Consider the following 19,027-nt stretch of genomic DNA (forward strand, 5'->3'; position numbering starts at 1 on the left):
ACTGTTTATGGGACAGGAGTGTACAGAGGTGGCAGACATCAGCTCAGCCTACCCTAGAAGTGTGCTGCAGAGAGCTCTGACCCATCCAGTTTGTACCACTTTGTTCAAGGGAATAAAAATGACTTCTGTCCCAGAGAAAACCCCTGGATATTGTGAAGCTGAAAGCACCCAAATATCACTGGTGTCCTTAAAGGAGTAATTTGTCTCATAGGAGGAACCAGAATTAACTGGAACAGAAAGGAAAAGCTAAAACCCACTATTTAATAAGACCTAAGAAATAAAAAACTTCTGAAAAGCCCTTAAGCTTGCAGCAGTGTGCTGTGGGCACTGCTCTGGAACATTACCTGCTTTAGTCAAGGTTTTTAACATGTCTGCTGTTTCAAACACAGAACAGCATTCCTGAACTGGAAGGTTAAATTTCTGGCATAATAAATACTCACAGTTTTATTTAACTGTAGAGACTCTGATGCTTTCAGCAGTATTATGTAAGCCTATAGAATTAAGGGAATTTATTTCTCAATAACTCACATCTAAAAATAGGCAAAAGATTGAAGATATATGAATAGCTTCCCATGTTACCTGGTATAACCTTACATGGGAGAGGTTTTGTGCTATGCTTCCAAATGCTCTCAAGGTTTACAATCCTACCAGAAATCTTCATAATCATAACCGAGGGCTTCAAAATCTACCAGTTATTGTGGGTAACCAACACACAGAAAAGGGAGCATGGTGCTCCAGCAATTGGACACATGGGCAGGAGCACAGTCCCACTGCAGAAAGGAGGTTAAAAATAGTAATTAAGAAAGGGGTGAACAGGGGAAGTTAAGGTTTCAAGAACGTGGCAGTCCACACAAAGCTTTTTCCTATCAACAGGAAGCCAAACCAAGGAGATAAACACAAAAAATAGACCCTATGCTCAGAGGCTGGGTGGAAGCTGGGAGGCTATGCAATAAGCACACGGTGTTAATGAACCTATGTTATCATTATTGAAATTACAACTTACCTTTGCTACAAGTAACACAAATATTTACATTCACCATGAACCACGCAATGTGAATTACCTGGATGGGGTCTTGAAAATGGTCCATCTTTAGCTTGTGTAACTCCAAAACATAGGAAAACCAAAATACTGGCAACAATACCTCTGAAAGTGAAACAACAGAACAAACTGTTTATATCCTAATCAGACTGCAAGTTATATCCTTTGATGTAAGAAAAAAAATAAAACACGTCTGGTCTTTGTTTTTTAACTACTAAGGATGCCCATCATAATCAGTCACCTTTTGGAGACTGTATGTCAGAGGAAGGGGTATAAATTCCCCACACTTTTACAACACAGTTTCCTCACAGACCGCCCCAACCCTTAAAGTTCACCCTTCCCCTCCCCACCAGCTGCAGGCTTCCTCCCATTTTGCTGGGAGGTGAGGAGCCTCGCCAGGCTGAGAACTCATCCAGCAAAACCCAAGTGAAACGAGCCGCTCCTTGGGCCAGAGGATGGGCCTTAGCTAGCAGGTGATCAGGAGGTGCACAAAGCTTGAAAGGCTTTTATGGTCACTTTGTCAGAAACACAAAGTTCAGCAGTGAGGAAGCTCTCGGGTTAGAGACCTTCACACTACTCCAGTAAAACGCCCATGGAATTGAGAAATGAACTGCTGAACTTGTCACTACTCCAAAACAAATTTACTTAGTCAACTAAAGACAAAGAGAAGCTTCTAAGACCAAACCAGCACTGCTGCTATTTCAGCAGCTGGAACTATAACACAGAGTCTAACGGAAGAGAACATGAAAGAAAAAGTAAAACCCAAAAAGTTATTAGACCATGAGTCCAAGTATCCGAAAGACCCACAACTTCATTCCAAACCCCCATGCCCAGACCTTGGCAAGGAAAGACCTAACTCAGGACTGCCCCTGCCCCGCACCTGCCTCCTCCCAGGGCACAGCAGCGTTCCTGCACATCACCCACTGACCCCGCAGAAAGCTAGCCTAGGGAAAACCCAGCTCATATCCAGCTGGCCCAGCTCAGCTCTCACAGGGAAGGGGCACCACAGCTCCCATGAAGACTAAGCTGTCAGCTTAAGCAGATATGGAAACGAGCCCTTGAGCGCAGCCAGAAGCTCCAGGAAGAGATGCTTACTGATCAAACGTCAGACTAAGCAGGCAGCACCGGAGATCTGGGATTTGAAACCTGCTAATTAGATGTGGTATGTTCTTCAGTAAAGTTTTGGGTTGCATGTAAGAGAAAACTGAGAATCAGCAAATCCTCATGTGGGAATGCCCGACCCTTGCTGCCGGGAACACCACAGCTTCACATCCCAGAGACCAAGAGGAGGATGGGTGAGGTCTGGCACTGGGCTTCAAAGGCCTGAACTTAAAATCCTCCTGAGACTTTAAACCAGTGCACAAACCAGCCTTTTCCAGGGGACGCCACTTGTTTGTCATGCAGACCTAGGGGCCATGTCTCTGTTTTGGGTGTGCTCCTTAGGTACTAATGGATGAAATTGTCTGAAGCAATCCAAAACCGCTTTTTTTCTACATCCAAGCTCCCAGCAGAACTTCCACGCTTTCTCATATTACCAGTTTAAGAGCAGATAATTGAGAAATACCTCACCACTCTGCAGGGTAAGTGTAGGCCATGCTTGCCGTAAATGATGCAACTCTTGATTGTAAATAAAGCGGCTGTTAGCAGGAGCCAGAGATATTACCTCATCATTTTGCTTTTATTGAGGAAACGTTACATACCAGAAGCAATAGCAGACTATTCATGCTTCAAACATTTCAAAATAGAAAACCAAGAGGATTTATGAAAACTATTTTGTGACATTCACCTCTGAGAATAAAAAGTCTGCACTTCTTGGAAATAAAAGTGGGGTTTACCTGGCAGATGTAACCCAGTTATTTTGCGTGTTTTATGACAACGGGAAGCACAACAGAATTAGCTGCTGAATGGAACAGCAAAGAGAGAGTCCATCACGATTTTCAAAGACAAAGATGCTAAGAAAGTTCTCAGCTGATCTCAAATAATGATGATAATCTGCCTTTTGAGTCACTAGTCTCTAAAATACCAGGACCACAAAGTTGTGTTTCCAGAGACCAGTCTGCATTCTGTACCACATAAGACTACACATCTCTCTTTGCTGCCGCTCTGCTCAGCTACAGACCAAGGTGCCCAAGGTCACTGCTGCAGGCCTTGGGAGGGTGTTTCCCCACCTGAATCTCTATCTCTGTGGGACCTTAGTGATGTCCCCTTCCCTACAATCAACTCCCAGCCAAACTGTGGGTGCAGCAGCTGCACCAAAGTAAGCTGAAGTTCCAGCGAGATCATTTTACTTCAAGTTCACCATGGGAAGTTTTGAAGAAAATCACAGATCTGTATGACCACCGTGCTGGCTCCATTATTTTTTTCCCCCTAAAGAAGCTAAAATTCTCCCCTTAACATCATCGCGCTGCCTTCTTACAAAGCTTTTAAAGCCTGCCCAGCACTTGGCCTACTAGCTTCCCACAGCTTGAGGGAAGGACTTCTCCAGGATTTGAGGGGTGTCTTCAAACCATCACGCACCCAGTCTGGAGAGACATGGCCAACGATTTCCCTAAACTAATCTATTTTATTTTCTTGAGCAGCACATCAGAAAGATACTAAATAGTTAAGTGGGCCTACAAAAATAATCTTAGCATTTAACCAAGTAAGAAAAGGAGAAAACAGCAACAGTTTCACTGACACAAACAAGCTATTGTCTGCGTTATTTTATGAGTCGATTCAGAGACGCGAGACAATGAAGCTTGTCTATGAGTATCTGTATATCGTCCTTTGTTCTAGGCTTTTAACAAGACAGCTCCAGCTCCCTGTCCCTTCTCTGGCTGTATCTACAGTGGGCTGGCTGGTGCAGTGCCCTCGGTGGAGTCAGGTGGCAGATGGAGCTCTACCCTCCCTGCCACCGTGGCTTCTCTGCAGGCGAATAGACATACACCTAGCTACGTCACCTTGGCTGAGCAGCGATCACTTACTGCCAAGAACTAGCACGCAAAGGCATCTTAGGAGAGAGACCGGTTCATGGATTGAAACTCAACATATGACCCTGATGTGTAAAGGACTTTTTAATCTTCAATGTACTTTTCATATGGAAAAAATGGTAACTTTCTTCCCAGAGAACCCCTGCTCAGCTTCCACAGTACTGAGGAGATGTGGATTTCTTCCACAGCCATTCTACACAAAGGAGGGTCCTGAATATTTATTCGGCTATCCTGAGCTGGAGCTCAGTCCCATCAGCTCCTCCTGGGTGCTTAAGAGACAAGGAGAAGCCGACGCTTGTCAGACAGGACATACTGCTTCGCTTTGAACGCTGCAGGAACCGGGTGAATAAAAAGTCTCATCAATCAGACAGGCTTTGCAGCACAACAGCTCTTTGGCTAACAAAGTAAATTTTCAACTGTCTTTACAACATAGGCAGTCCGATCACACACATCACACAATCACACCAACATAAGACGAGGGGGAATGGCTGCAAGCTGTGCCAGGGGAGGTTCAAGTTAGAAATCAGGAGACATTTCTTTTCAGTAAGAGTGGTTGAGCATTGGAACGGGTTGCCCAGGGAGGTGATGGAGTCAACCGTCCCTCAGGGTGTTCAATGAAAGGTTGGATGAGGTACTTAGGGACATGGTTTAGTGAGTAATATAGGTGGTAGGAGAATGATTGGACTAGATGATCCTGGAGGTCTTTTCCAACTTTAATGATTCTGTGATTCTATGATCTGTACGTAGGATCCTAATGAACTTGGACTAGATTAATAAAACATTTTTATAAATTGTACCTTAAAAAATAACCCTCTTTTAAGTGCTCTAGCATGTTGCTTGGAAGGAAAATGGGACTCAAATGCCAGCACGTAAACAGATGCAAATAGAAATCTCAGCTATAGATACCACACCCCATGATCTCACAGGTTCATGCTCTAATTTGGTTTTGCCCATCATTTCTCCTGATGACTTACTGCATGAACCCTGCCCTGAGCTGCTGCTGGACGTGCCTAGATGAAGGACGTTTACAAGGAAGCAGACAGGAGCCTCAGCTGACTGCCCGTGGCTTTAGCTAGCCCAGGAACCAGAGCAGCAGCAGCCAGCACAGCAGCTGGCACACTTTGCTTCGACTGAGCGTTCTGTCCGAGCACTTAATGCTGCTCACAGGCACTCTGGGCAAGAGCTCAGAAACAGGGGAGGTTGAAGTGTTTGCAAACACGTATTTAGACTGTGCACCTAGGCACTGAAACACTGCTCCACTGTCGTTGTGCAGCAGTTGGAAATAAGAAAGCATGACAGCTCAAGGCACTGCTCACTGTTAATAAAGCTACTTCTGTTCATTAAGCAGGCAAGTGTTCCCATGAAGTATCTGCACACAGTGAGAGCCTCGCGCGGACCAAGATTTTAGATCAAAACACCTGACAGCTCTACATCAGATCGAGAAAGATCTCGGGGTAGGAAAAGGTATTTTAAGGTATGGAAGAAAAAAACAAAAGCAAAAATTTGGGGTACAGATACACCTACACATGTTGTGAGCATCTTCCTCTTGCTCTGAAACACCCCTTTTTATTCAAATATACACTTAAACCGGCAGGTGAAATCGGGCAGGAGCAGTGAGATGTAAGAGCACAGCAGGCACACGGACACTAAGGAAGGTAAGAGCAGCGGCTGGGACACGAATCGACCTGGAATCCTCCATGCTTAGCGATGCTAAACTTGGCACAGCGCTTACCTCAAAGGCCTTAGAAAGAGATTTAATTGAGACCGGATAGGAGTTCACCACTGATTGACTCAGCATAAGCAGTGTGCTGAACAACACAGGCACCTCCATCTCTTCTGTACACCGGAGCCAAGGCAACAGAGGTTACAGCTCAGGAGAGGTGCACGGGACTCTTGCATTTTGCCTGCACTGATCTCTAGCTTGGAGAACGTAAGGATTTGCCTGTGTTAGCTCAGGACTTGGTGTGGAGCTTGAATGACTGTGGCAACAGCATAAGGGTGCAGCATGAGTGGAAAGACAACTGTACCCCTCAAAACCGGTAACAAACTCCAGAGTTTAGAAGACCGTATACAGTTCCCAGGATGCTTACTGCTTTTCAAGTATTTCTGCATCTAGATATTGCAGGCAGTATTCCACAATCAGAGATGCAGAGGTGATAAGAGAACATTCGCTACCCTTTGCCTGGAACAATGCTGTTACATTGATTTCAACAACTGGGCACATTATTCCCTGCCATGAACACGTAGAAAGCAACTTCTGTTTCATGAAAGAAAGGTTAATCTGCTGATTAATCTTCTCTGGTTTTGTTTTTATTGAAGCAGTAAAGGCTCTAATCTCAATAATACGATATTCCACTGAGTCACCTTAATTCTGTATTACTCCCTAATGATATGTCATCACTTCTCTTTCAGGTTTTCCTCTTCTTTATTTTGAACCACCATTCCAGAGAATGCCATGCCTCCATCCGTTCCCTAGACCCAGTTGTCATAACTGGAATAGAACAGCATTTGTTCACACCAAAACCTTTAAGAAAGTCTCTCAGCTCCAGCCAGAGCACTGCTGTGTCCCAAGCCACTCATTTCACCCCCACGCAGTGACACAGACCTCAGCTGGGCACACCTCAGAATCATATCGCTACAGTGATTGTGTAACTGTCCAAATAACAACCAAGTTTGTCTCAGGAAACCCCCCAATTCCTGCATCTCCATGACTATGAATACTATATCCTGAGTCACTGCAAAAATGAAAAAAAATAAAAAATTAGGAAGAAACCCTTTAACAGCAAGGGGGAAAAGCAAGCTAGAGTTAAGAAACTGGTAGAAACCCAAATGACTGTCATGTTTACGGAAGGGATGCTTTGTAGTCTGTAAGCACTCCATTTTTAAAACATACTTAGATTTTTTTAAAGACTGCTTTTCTTCCCTCTTTTTGTTCCCTACTATAGTGTTATATACAGATAGTGGTCCCTACTAATTAAAAGAAGATACGTTCAACTACATTTAATCCCTTTAAATTATGGTAGAAATGGACTACACACTTAATACTCATTCTGATTTTCCAAGTTTCCCTTTAGGTTACCAGTTCTCCTGTTCATTTCCAACAACAAATAACAATCTGTACTGAAAACTCGGACATAATTTTACAAAAAGCACTTGAGTCAGAAAAATTTAGTCACAGCTGCCATCATTTCCCAAGTTAGGTTATTTTAAGAAAAAGAGGCAAAGTCATCACCAAAGAAACAGAGCCCATACTTTGATACTTTAGAAAGAGTTTCTTTCACATCACAGGCACAGCAGCCATCAGGTGTGACAGCAAGTGACATTAAACCGATTAGAAATTTAATTCAGCGACCAGCATTAAAGGAGCTTTCAGACTTATGCTCTGTTTTGTCACTTTCTAAGGGTTCAGGCATTTAACCAAGTGAATGCAAAGGTCGTTTGAGGCGGTTTAACCACAAGGTCTAAGTGTGTCTGGTTATCCTGTTCACACAACCACCCTTTCTTAATACACACCTTATAGAAACGCTTTCTCAAATATTTACCTCTTCGTATTGTAGGCTGTATCTTGTGGTGTTTCTTCAAGCAAGGTTACGTAGCCCAGCGCACATGTGAGGATGAACAAGACTGTTAAGGTATGAGCTCTCCTAAAATTCAGAAGAGAGAAAGCTGACATCAGAAAGCAGTAAAACTTGCATCTTCACCTCTCAGTAAGCCTGATACAGACAGCAATCAAGAATACTAAAGAAGTCTTATGTATTGTGCAGCAGAGAAAACAGCATTTACGTTGGCACTGAATTTAGTTACGGGTCCACTGCGTGCCAGCACAGGACAGAAACCTGCCACAAGAACGGGTCTGCCTCATGCTCCACCCGGCGCTTGTTGATAAGGAAGCTCTGGGCAAACACCAAGTGAACAACAGCAACTTGAAAATAAAACTGACACCAACTCTGCTGACACCTAGATGTGAAACACTCCAGACTTCCCGCCTGGTTTGTCAGGTATATCCGTGATGGTGGAGCCCCAAAGCTCTCTTGCAAAGCCTATTAATAACAACTGCAGCAGACCAAACAGACCCTTAAGACCAAACAGAGGGGAATTCACGCCAGACATGGCAATTACACATTACAAGAAACACTGGTCATTAAAATAATTCACAAAGGCTGCAATTGTAAAAATTACAACGTTGCCTCCAGATGCCGTATTTCCAGCAATTCTTCAGTTTGGTTTCATCGGGGACCTGGAGAGCAGGCAGAGACTGCTAGAGGTTTGTGTCTACACAAGGGGCTTCTCCTGGGACACCCATGCCAACAAAGCTCTGCAGTAAGGCTCGGTGGCTGTTCTCTGCTGCTACAACATGTGACCTTGCTGGCATGATGCACTGGTCCAGGCCAAGCACTGACAGTATACATGGAGACCCAACTCCTTGCTCCCCCATCCACCTGAGTCCTCCTGCTTATTGTGACGGAGGTGAAGCACCAGGGCCAAGCACACATCCAGGCCCGGGAGTTAAGAGACAACCTTACTGCAGCTCATTGACAGGCATACACATAACACCTACTGATTATGACATGTAATACGCTTACATTACCCCACCTGCATTATTTTTTAAATTAAAGTTGAAAATTCCTTTCCTAGTGAGAAGCCATTTATTGTTTTCAGCGTAAAACTCATCTGACCTCAGCTCAGAGCACGGCAAGCGTGGCCATTTGAGAGCAAATTGTCACAAAGTTCTGGCTGAGAGAACTAAAAAAAACCCCTCAACACAAACAACATCACACAGGCAACAAAGCAATCAAGCTTAGAGAACAGAAAAACTGTGACTGAAAATTACTGTATGTGACAAGTAATGGCCTTCTTCACATTTTCTTTCTATACTACACCACAATACTAGCTAGCATTACTTGTCCATCTTACAACAAAAGGCCAAAGTCTGTAAATATTCAAGTCTAGTGTACTGTACAATGAACCGGAGATCACTGAGGATTTCCAAGTCCACTGAGCTACCTTTAAACATCAGACCCAGTAACCTACCTAAAATTGCCCTGAAAGCAAAGGTAAGCCTTATTTTAAACTAGAATTTCATCCCAATCCAGAACACCGCCACTTCTCTCAGCATCCTTTTAATCCCACAGGAAAATACATGCAATACCTCATAAGCAGATGCAATCCTCTTCTGCCACTGCTAAAAAGGTGTCTGGCATTTAACACTATCCTTCCTTGCAGTCCACAGGACACAGACTAACCAGCTCCGGGGAGGGGGAAATAAAAAAATTTAAAAAAAGAGAAGGACCCACGAGTATTCTCAAAATTAGCAAGGAATCAACACTTTAAAAACCAAAAATTAATACACAGAGGCTTCGCAGCAGCAAGCTTCCTGCTCGACAGATGCATTTTCTCTCGGACTTGCCTCCCAGGATGCCAAATAAGAGGTGATTCAGACATCCCATACTTAACGTTCATTTAACAGCCACGTGACTCCGGGCCTGTTTTGTAACCTACAGGAGTTGAAAAAACTAAATACGGCCCTCTCGAAGGAGGCAGTACAGTAGGGGACCCAATTCAATGCTTCGTTCACTTACATCAGACCACGCTCTTGTTCACTGCATTTATGGACGTACAAAATCAATGCAAAACCAGCCTACAGGTTGATCACAGAGAAAGGTTACGTTTACTGCAAGGCTACACATTATATTTTATGCCTTGTTTTATTCCTTATTTTCACGAAAAGAGTATCTAAGAGGCTACCAGAATCCATGTCTTCATCTTACCAGCTCAACACCTCTATGACATCAACTAGGCTTTTTAACTTTCTGTCTCGTAAATTGCCAAAAAATTGTATTGGTGTGTCCCCATGACGATAAACACATTGGGAAACTCCTCTACTACAGCAAGGTCTAGTTTCATTCATCCCCACAGGGAGTCTGCAGCAAAGTAAAGGGCAGGTGTTTGAGAGCTTCACACACCCCGTTTACCAGTCAGTTCTTGTGCCGCATCATCAACTTGAAATCCAACAAGCTCCCCCATTTAATGAGAAATGAGAGGCTGGATATCTCATCGTTTCCCTTTTAGCTCAGTTTTCCTTGCCAACTGAAGCCAGACCCTCTCGTAGCACATTCTGAAGACGGTTAGTCATGTAAACATATTTTTGGTCTAGCATGAAATCCAGAAACCAGGATGAAAGACTTCCCAGATCGGTTTGTCTTCTGGAAAGAGCAGATTTGCAGCTCTAAGCAGAAAACTGCATGTGGCGACAAAGCGGTGACAGCTGTTAGGGGTAGCAGAGCATCATGCAAAACTACCTGTCCAAGCAAAGAAAAATGAAGCACACACAGATACACATTGTATCTTCCCATAGCTTGAGAGTGGAAAGCCAAAACAATAAAATGGAGCTCCACAAAGATTTAACACAACAAAACGTTAAGCATTCACAGCAGCCAGAAAACCAAACAGCATACAGAAGTACTTATAAGAGGTGAAGTTGGTCAGGATGAATTCAACTGCATAAAGAGGGATTATTTCAGTCTCCACATATGCTTTAAAGTTAATACAGCAAGAAGAAGACAACAGAGCTAAGAACATCCCTGGCAAGGTAAGCAACACAGGAATTAGGCAGAAAGGCTTAAGTTCTCCCAGCCTGGAGCCTGAGCAGAGTGAAGCAAAGCAGACGGGTCTCTTCCCCTGGACAGACACAAGGGTTTGGGCACTACAGGAGGGGGACCGACTATAGCCAGTTCCAGGAGCATTTATATCAGAAGCAGTGCCTAAAGGTATACGATTACACACACACAAGGCCAGGAAGGTCAAAGAGAACTCATAACAAATCCCAAACCACAACAAAGCTGCAACATTAAGTAGCTTATTCTTCTCCACTAGCATTTTTCAGTCTTTCTAATCTTACATCTAGCTCCTTCCCTGCCTAAATACCATGGCATTTAAGGGAAATGATTCAAGTTTTGTTGGTATAAAAATACTCGCCCTGCTAATGTAGCAAAGCACTGAGTGACAGCAGTTGAGGCAGCCCCACAGGCAGCATTGGGCAGGACACCTCCCCAGTGGGACCAGGGCTTTTCCAGGGAACAGGACTGTGTTCCAACTGAGCTTCTCTCATCCAGGCAATTTCATCTTCTACCACACTTACAAACTGTGGGTTTTTCAAGTAAATTACTATCAGAGCTTTTCTTTTCCAAACAAAATATATGACAGAAATAACCTCAGGAGAGCTTTGAAGCATCTCTTTTTAGGGAAGATTCAGCTAGATCTGCTCCCTGGAAGGAAGGGAGGGAGGGAGGCAGCGATAGCCCAGCAGAGTAGGCGGGCAATGGCCTCCTTCAATCTCCAGCACAAGTGAACAGGACCACACCCTCAGCATCCACTGCTTTGCATTAGCCTTCTTGTTTGTCACAAATGATGCAATAACTGCATGAAGAACAATAACAATCAATGGGAACACCACACAGAAGTTTTATTTAGTAACCTTATTGTCAGTTCTTGAAGCACAACAAGATTCCTGAGAACAGCCAGCAAAATTTGCCTCTTTGGTTTAAAAAGTTATACTGCCAGGGAAAGAATCTGTCTGCAAAACCACCCAGTCCCATCTCAGCCTGCCATCCCTTTTTCAGAGGCATCTCTTTTTCTTGATTCCAAGTATTGGTAGAGTCATAAAAGTGTTTCTAAAAGAGATCTGAAGAGATGAATGAATGGCAGTGCTCCCTACCCTCAATATGCCAACACAGCACCTGACACATGCTGGGAATTATAAGAAAATACGACAAAAAGTACAACAAATCTACTATTTCAACAGCAGTATTTGAGTTCTTGTAAAGAATAAGGTACAGGAAAAATATAACAAAAGTGAGTAACAATTTAAACCAGATCAATATTTTGACATTCAAAACCATAACTAACAGGGAAACAATCCTATTTGGAGCTTTTAGAAACCCTCAACAAAAATACAACCTTGGTCATAATCTTGATAACACAGCCAAGATCAGAGACACAAAACTGAGATGTTCTGGTTGCAAAGGGCCAAAGCAAGCACTCAGGCCTCAACACCTCAGAACTGAGAGCTTAACTGCCTGTCTGTGAAATAACATCTCTCCCATCCACCTAGGTCACAGAAAAATAACCAGTGGCAACCAAACCGAAGTATGTACTCCATAGGTGATGCTGTCTGAAAGCTCCAAGTGCTACCTCTGTAACGCACAGAAACATGGCTCTCTGCTCTACACTGCAGGCTGCGTTTGAAAATCTGTTGAAACCCTGGGAGATAATAAAAAAGTACCTATTCTTAGAGCAGCAACAAGTCTCCAGCACATCTATAAAGGTACACGACACTGATTAAATTTCTGTACATACTTGGGACGCTCCAAAATAGTAACGTTTGTTTTCCTTGCCCTAAGTCGGTGCCTCTCACAAGACAGTCACTCCGAAGGCAAAGTACAATGACAGAGAATGGCAGAGAAGCCCAAACAAAGGACGAAAAAGCAAAGTTTCAGCAAGTGAGTCGAGTTCCTTCAAATAAGAAGGCAGAAAAGACAGAGTCTCCATCCATCAGTTCCACCAAGTTCACAAGCTCAGAGTTCCCAAAATGGTCTGGTTTAAATATTATATACATTTTTATACATGTAAGCCTATTGAAATCCTCGTTCCAGGTTTTGGGTTCAAATAGTTCCACTGAGACAGCGTGACTTAGCTTTACAGGTAACACACACTTTTAATGGGTCTTTCAAAACAACAGCAGTAAACGGGAAAGGGAAGAAGGTGCCCTTATGCCAGGTTTAACCACATGAAAGCATGGAGCTGTTTTTCGGATTGAAGATTTGTTTCCTAAGCTGCTGCAAAGCTCCAGCTCTGATGAGCTTCCCTGGAGTGCCTGCACAGAAGAAGCAGTCTGCAGAGACCTCCTACCATCCCCATATGCTCACAAACTCCTGTGCACAGGACACACCATTACATGGGAAGTGATTTCCCCAGGGTGAAACTAATCCCACGTGCTCCTGGCATGCTGAGCTTTTGATTGCACCAGATACTGAGCCCTCACTCCTGTTGCTTGTGGTAGCAGGGACCTGTCTTTGCACTCCCAAGGCACCCTAAGCTGAGTCCACCACAATTTCCCCTCATTCTCCTTAAAACTCCTGGAGCATGTTCAAAAAAAGAAAGGAAAAAAAAAAACCCACCCACAAAAAATGGGAGATACAGAGAATTAAAACTAAGCCTAAAGCCCACATGGAGCACCAGGTCTCTGCATAAAGATGTTTCTCTACACTTCCAGCTTATTTGAAGGAACTGTGTAATCCTTCCTTCCAGGAAAGGTGATTCTCAGGAGAGCCCCCACACCTCCCCACCCCCATCTGTGACCCCAGTTAACGTGCCCAGACAGGGTTGCACAACCGCCTCCTGCATGTTCAAGCAACCGGACACTGCCAGGGCATACCCACACACCGCAAAAGCACAGGCTGGGTGACACAGCGGTTGCCTGATGCAAGATTCCTCTGCTTAAGTTAAGCAATGCACTTAAACCTGGTCAGTTCTGAGCAGGTAGAGAATCAGAAGAGCAGATCCGGAAATACAGGATCTCACCAGGGCCCACCTGAAAGCAGCAAGCTTTTATAGTGTGAAAAAAACCCCAGCCAGCAAACGGTGCAGCCTCACCTCAAGTTCTGGGGGCAATTTTGGGCACCACAGGACAAGAGGGCCATAAAACTACTGAAGACTGTCCACAGGAAAGTAGTGAGGATGGGAAAGAGTCTGGAGAGGAAGGCTTATGGGGAGAGGCTGAAGGCCCTGGGGTTGTCCAGCCTGGAGGAGACTGAGGTGGTCTGTGGCTTCCTGCCTGGGGGAGCGAAGGGGCAGCACCGATCTCTCTTCTCTCTTTGGGGACCAAGGATAGAACCCGAGGGAACAGTGTGAAGCTGCTCCAGGGGAGGTTTAGACTGGATGTCAGGAAGAGATTCTGTACTGAGAAAGGGGGTCAGGCACTGGCACAGGCTCCCCAGGGAAAGGGCCACAGCCCCGAGCTGGGCTGAGGGCAAGAAGAGTCTGGACGATGCCCTCAGTCCCACACTCTGATTGGCTGGGCCTGTGTGGAGCCAGGAGTTGGACTGATGGTCCTTATGGGTCCCTTCCAGCTCAGGAGATTCTGGGATTCTATGATTAAGTTTCCAACACACCTGAGGAATGTCACCTTGAAAGTGGTGCCACCAGCCCTCAGAGAGGGTACAGAAAAAGCTTCTTGTTGATGCAGAGATCTGTCACCCCAACCTCTCTGGAGATAAGTCACCATCGCTTCCTCCAGACAGCCCTTCAGAAAATCCCCCGCTGCCGCATGGTGAGTTTATGAGAGATAAAAACCACGTGCAAGGAGCGGTTACATGATACTGTCAACACCAATCCTGTATTTCCAAATAAGAGAGGAACATCCAGGCAGAGGCATCCACAGGCTGCCTTCTTTTGCTGCAATTTCTCTGCTTTTTGCACCAAACAGGTTGAATAAATTCCTACATGAGCTGTATTAGCCCACTGAGTCTTCTATCTCACTTTTTTTTTTTCCTATTCTTTTTCCTTTTTAAACTTCCTGAGCTCCACAGATTCCTGCTGCTACTGTGACCTCAATAACTAACATCATATTCACATGATGGCACTATAGAATTATTTAGCATGAGAGAAAAAAAAACATCAACAGCCAACACAGGACATTAAAGCTAATTAAATTCAAATTAAAGTAAGGGTTAGTAAAAGCAATTAAACCATGAAGTCACAAAGTAATATGGTGGCAAAGATTTATCTGGCACCTCCCAACACCTTCAAATCTAAAGTGGATGCTTTCCTAGAAGATATGGTGAAATACAGCTAGAGATAGTTACAGAAATCAGGGCTAGCTCTATAATTTTAGGAGATCATACACAAGATCTAACCAGATGATCCCAAACTAGTAATCCAAGACTGGGCTGGCACGAAACCACCACCACACCACCTTCCACTGCCTTTCACCAGCTACCAGGAGGAAGAGGGGCATTTACTTTTAAAAAATAACTGTTGCACACCCCTACACCTACCATTTATTATTTCTTTTATTTAGGGGAAACCAATTATACAGTTTCACTTGGCTTTTTTGCTCCCCCATAGAAAGACACCCATGTCCTCTTTTTCCAGCTTTAAGTCTCCTCAAGCATCAGGAAGGGTTACTGCTCACAGGTAACAAAGCCTAGCTTGTCAGATGCACACAAAACAACGACACATCAGCACCGGCTCTTCTGCAGGCCACAGCAGCGAAGCCACAGAGGCATTGTGGAAAGCTCTACATGGGGATTACACACTAAACCAAGCAAACCTGGTGGTTTTACTGCTGGCTCAGTAAAAATATCAGATTCACTGCGCTACACACTGTAAAAAAAAAAAAATCAAAGTCAAAACCTTGGCCACAAAGAGTGTTTTGTTTGTATTCAGAAAGCTAATTCTGTGAGCAGACGGGCAAGAAACAATCAAAGGTGCTGGAAACAACAGCGACCGTGCTGGCTAGAACAGCAGCTTGCCAGGCAGGCCTGGCTATTCCCAGCTCTCCCAAGTAGTCACGGGTGGTTTGAAATCAGTTTGGGGATAAAAGACACAGAGGCCGCCAAACTGTTTCATAAAGCTTCTTCCCGTTTCCTTTCCTTGACATTTCCCAATGACAAAAAGAGCTGTCAGGGTACTGACTGAGCAGGTTGCACAGCATAATTAAACTAAAGCATTTTCCAGCTTCAAGTTGCTGAGACTGGATAAGCATCGGGGTATTAGACAGCACGTAACTTGGTTTTCACAGTTTTTAGAAGATGTACAAAAAGCAGTCAGGCAACTAGAAAGAGCGACCAAGGATTGCATTTACAGTGGTGAAGTCACCTTTGCAAATGGAACTACTTTACTTCTGGACTGTGTCTACATGTCCCAAACTCCCGACTTCCCCCAAACCGAGCAGGTCACAGGGGTAACCTTATCCACTCACTCCTGAACATCAAGGAGAAAAGCTACTTTCCTCTTTTCCACATGGGCAAAGACAGAGGGCACCTGCTCTCTTACATTTCCATTTTCTGTGACCACCTCTGTAACAGACAGTCCAAGGAGAGTACCAAGGGTCACGGGAAGAAAATCTTTCCACTGTATAATCTTTATTCTTGGCCGCTGCTAAGAACTGAGTCATTACCAAGGGATACACTAACACACTCAAGCTTGTCACACGCAGGTCAAAAGTAAAGGTAGGAAAAGCCTTCAAACTTTAACAAGCATATAAATTCTTGGCTACCGGTGCAAGCGACAGACTACAAGGGAAAATAAAACCAATAGGTCAGTGAAAACTTGTCTGCGCTGCACTCCCCGAAGGGACGAGCTGACAGAGACAAAGCCCCTTACAAGAACGGTGGCACAATTGGACTTTCAAAAGAACAACTGCCCTGGACAAATAAACTATGGATAGAGCCATGCTGCGGGCTGATGATCCCGTACCAGCAGCGGACGACACACTGGCCCTGCCTCAGGAAAACGGTGTGACACGGTGAGGTTATGCAATAAAAACAGCACTAGGTGATTTTTAAGGCATCACAAAGCACCCAGCAAGAGCCACCTTAGCTAGACAGCAAGAAAGCAACAGTTTTACCCATTTTCCATTTATAAGGCAGCACTTCTCCGCAGACCTCGGCAGGGTCCAGTTCTCCTTGCTCCGTCAGCCTACATGTGGCAATGCTGATGTGCTCTCCAGGGAAATACCTCTTGCCCTCAAGATGCCGCCGCGACGTCAGGCTTCCGCAGGGACCACCCTGCGATCCAGCAGCACCTGAGGGTCTCTCTGCAGCATGGACTGGCAGAAATATCACCTAGAGTCAGCGACATCAAGATCAACACCCCCCTGCTCCACTGCCACCCAGATTGGCAGGGTGCGAGCCAAGCGCCCTCCCTCTTCTACTCCTTAATGTCAAACTCAAGCCAAATCATATCGTCCTCGGCTCATATTCCAAACAAGGGACTTCAATGTCAGCTCGACTTCCTTAATCAAACAGAACGTGCGTTTAACACACAGAGGATGTACGCACGTGTCTGCTCAAGCGGATTTCTGGACCAACTCCAGCAAAGACAGGATTCAGAAGCACTTTTCTAGGTACAAACATACCTTCTCCCAGCAGGACCAAATTTAACAGAAGACTGACCGTCCCCACTGGCCCAGCACAGACCACCAGGGTTTTCTGCGCCAATGACCCAGACCAAAGCCCTGGGAAATACCTGACCAGCAGAACTGTGGGATAACAACTCCAGCTCAGGATCACAGGGCAGAGCACGGACAGAAAAGGCCTGTCCTAGGAGGGAGGGAGAAGAAGCAGGTGGCGTTCACATAAAAGACAGACCCACCAGGATGAGGAAAGCCAGCCGAGGGACGGTGGGTCCCCCTCCCAAGCGCCCAGCCGGCGAGACACGACGTGCGGGCTAACGGCGAGGGCGGGAAGAGCGTCCCGCCGCCACCAGCCTGCCCCAACCTCTGCCGAAGTGCCGGGGCACGGTGACTAGCGGCACGGCGACACCAGAAAAACACCTTCAGGCGCAGCCCAGGGTTTTGCAACGCCGGCACCGCTATCTCCCGCCGCGGAGCCGCAGGCAGGCGAACCGCCGGCAACTCTCCCTTTCCCTCCACCCCTCAAGCCGCCCGCCCGCTCCCCGCGGAGCTGCCGGACAAGCGGCGCGTCCCGCCGGAGGAGTTAAACGCCCGGCGCGGGGGGCAAACGGCAGCTCGGGGCGGAGGCCCGTTGGGCACGGCGCGGAGCCGGGCGGGCGGCGCAGGGCCCCGGCCGGGCCTGGGCGCGAGGCGGCGGCTCTCACCAGAAGAAGGTGTTGGTGCCGTCGTCGTACACCTCGGACTCGGTGCTGCGGCGCAGGCCCGGGCTGTCCCTCTCGGCGCCGGGCGGCGGGGGCCGCTCCACCGCCACGCCGGGGGCGCCGCCGTTGGGCTGCGGAGGCGGCGGCGGCGGCGGCGGCTGCTCCTCCAGGGCGGCCTTGCCCGGCGCCCCGCCGGGGCCCCGCCGCTCGCCGCGCTTCATGGCGGCACCGGCCACGCACGCGGGGAGGGGAGGGGGGGGAGGGGAGAGAGGGCGCGCGAGGCAGCCCCACGCTCGCGCCCCGCCGCCGGACTCGTGGCGTGGGGGGGCGGGGCGAGGCGAGAAGACGGGACACGCCCCCCCACCCCCTCCCCGACGCGACCTCACGTAGGCTCAGAGCGCGCACCTCCCTTGCGGGCCCGGCGCAAGCGCAGAGCGCTCCCCCCCCGGGACGGGCAGGAGGGAGGGAGGGAGGGAGGGCGTCTCCCGTTGCCGTGGTAACCAACCGCCCGCCCGCTCCGCCTGCCCTCAGCCCGCCGCGGCCGGGGGCGGACCCGGCCATCCCTCGGGAGAGATCCCTGCCGTGCCCCTGTCCCAGGGAGGGACCCAGCCGTCCCCTGTCCCTCAGGAGTGATCCCCGCCGTTCCCCTGTCCCACGGAGGGGGCCTGGCCGTCCCCTGTCCCTCGGCAGCGACCCGGCCGTCCCACGTCCCCTGTCCATGACACAGGCCGCCACCCTCCCTCAAGACGCAGCCGCCTCTCTCGGCTTTCTGCCCTGCATGGACCCCGTGGCCTCCCGTTGCCCGGTCCCACCCTGAGCCGCCGTGAAAGCCCCCCGGGGGCACAGTCCCAGCCCCGAGGAAGAGCATCCGCAGCATCACTGCTCCCACCAGGCCGCGGCATCCCGCCAGTGGGTGCCCACGGTGTGGGGGCTGCCTAGGGCCCAGGTGGGTGCTGAGCATGGAGGAGTGTGAACCCTGGAAATCCCTTCATGGGGGGCGGTGGGCACTGGCTTTGGCTGTTGCAGAAACACGTGGAGGGATGCTGTTCTCTTCCCCAGAAAATGAGGGAAGGGAGGTGATGGGACAACAGTCCTTCAGCCGTGACATGGTACTGTTGTGCTGTGAGCATGTAAACCTGGCACTTGCAAACTGATCAAAACTCTAAATCTTTTGGCAAAAGTA

General features: G+C 47.2%; 1 protein-coding gene across 1 annotated transcript in view; it reads right to left on the reverse strand.

The window, feature by feature from the left end:
* PTDSS2 (phosphatidylserine synthase 2) overlaps positions 1-18,065 on the reverse strand; it is a gene marked incomplete at its 5' end in the record, with an annotated part of 42,817 nt that extends 24,752 nt beyond the window's left edge. The window contains 3 exon segments of the mRNA XM_084262723.1: positions 1,062-1,144; positions 7,551-7,652; positions 17,848-18,065. Of these exon segments, the coding sequence (XP_084118849.1) occupies positions 1,062-1,144; positions 7,551-7,652; positions 17,848-18,065 (403 nt within the window).
* Between the last annotated feature and the right edge of the window lie 962 nt (positions 18,066-19,027).

This window comes from Gallinula chloropus (assembly GCF_964237585.1).
Source record: "Gallinula chloropus genome assembly, chromosome: 4".
NCBI lineage: Eukaryota > Metazoa > Chordata > Aves > Gruiformes > Rallidae > Gallinula > Gallinula chloropus.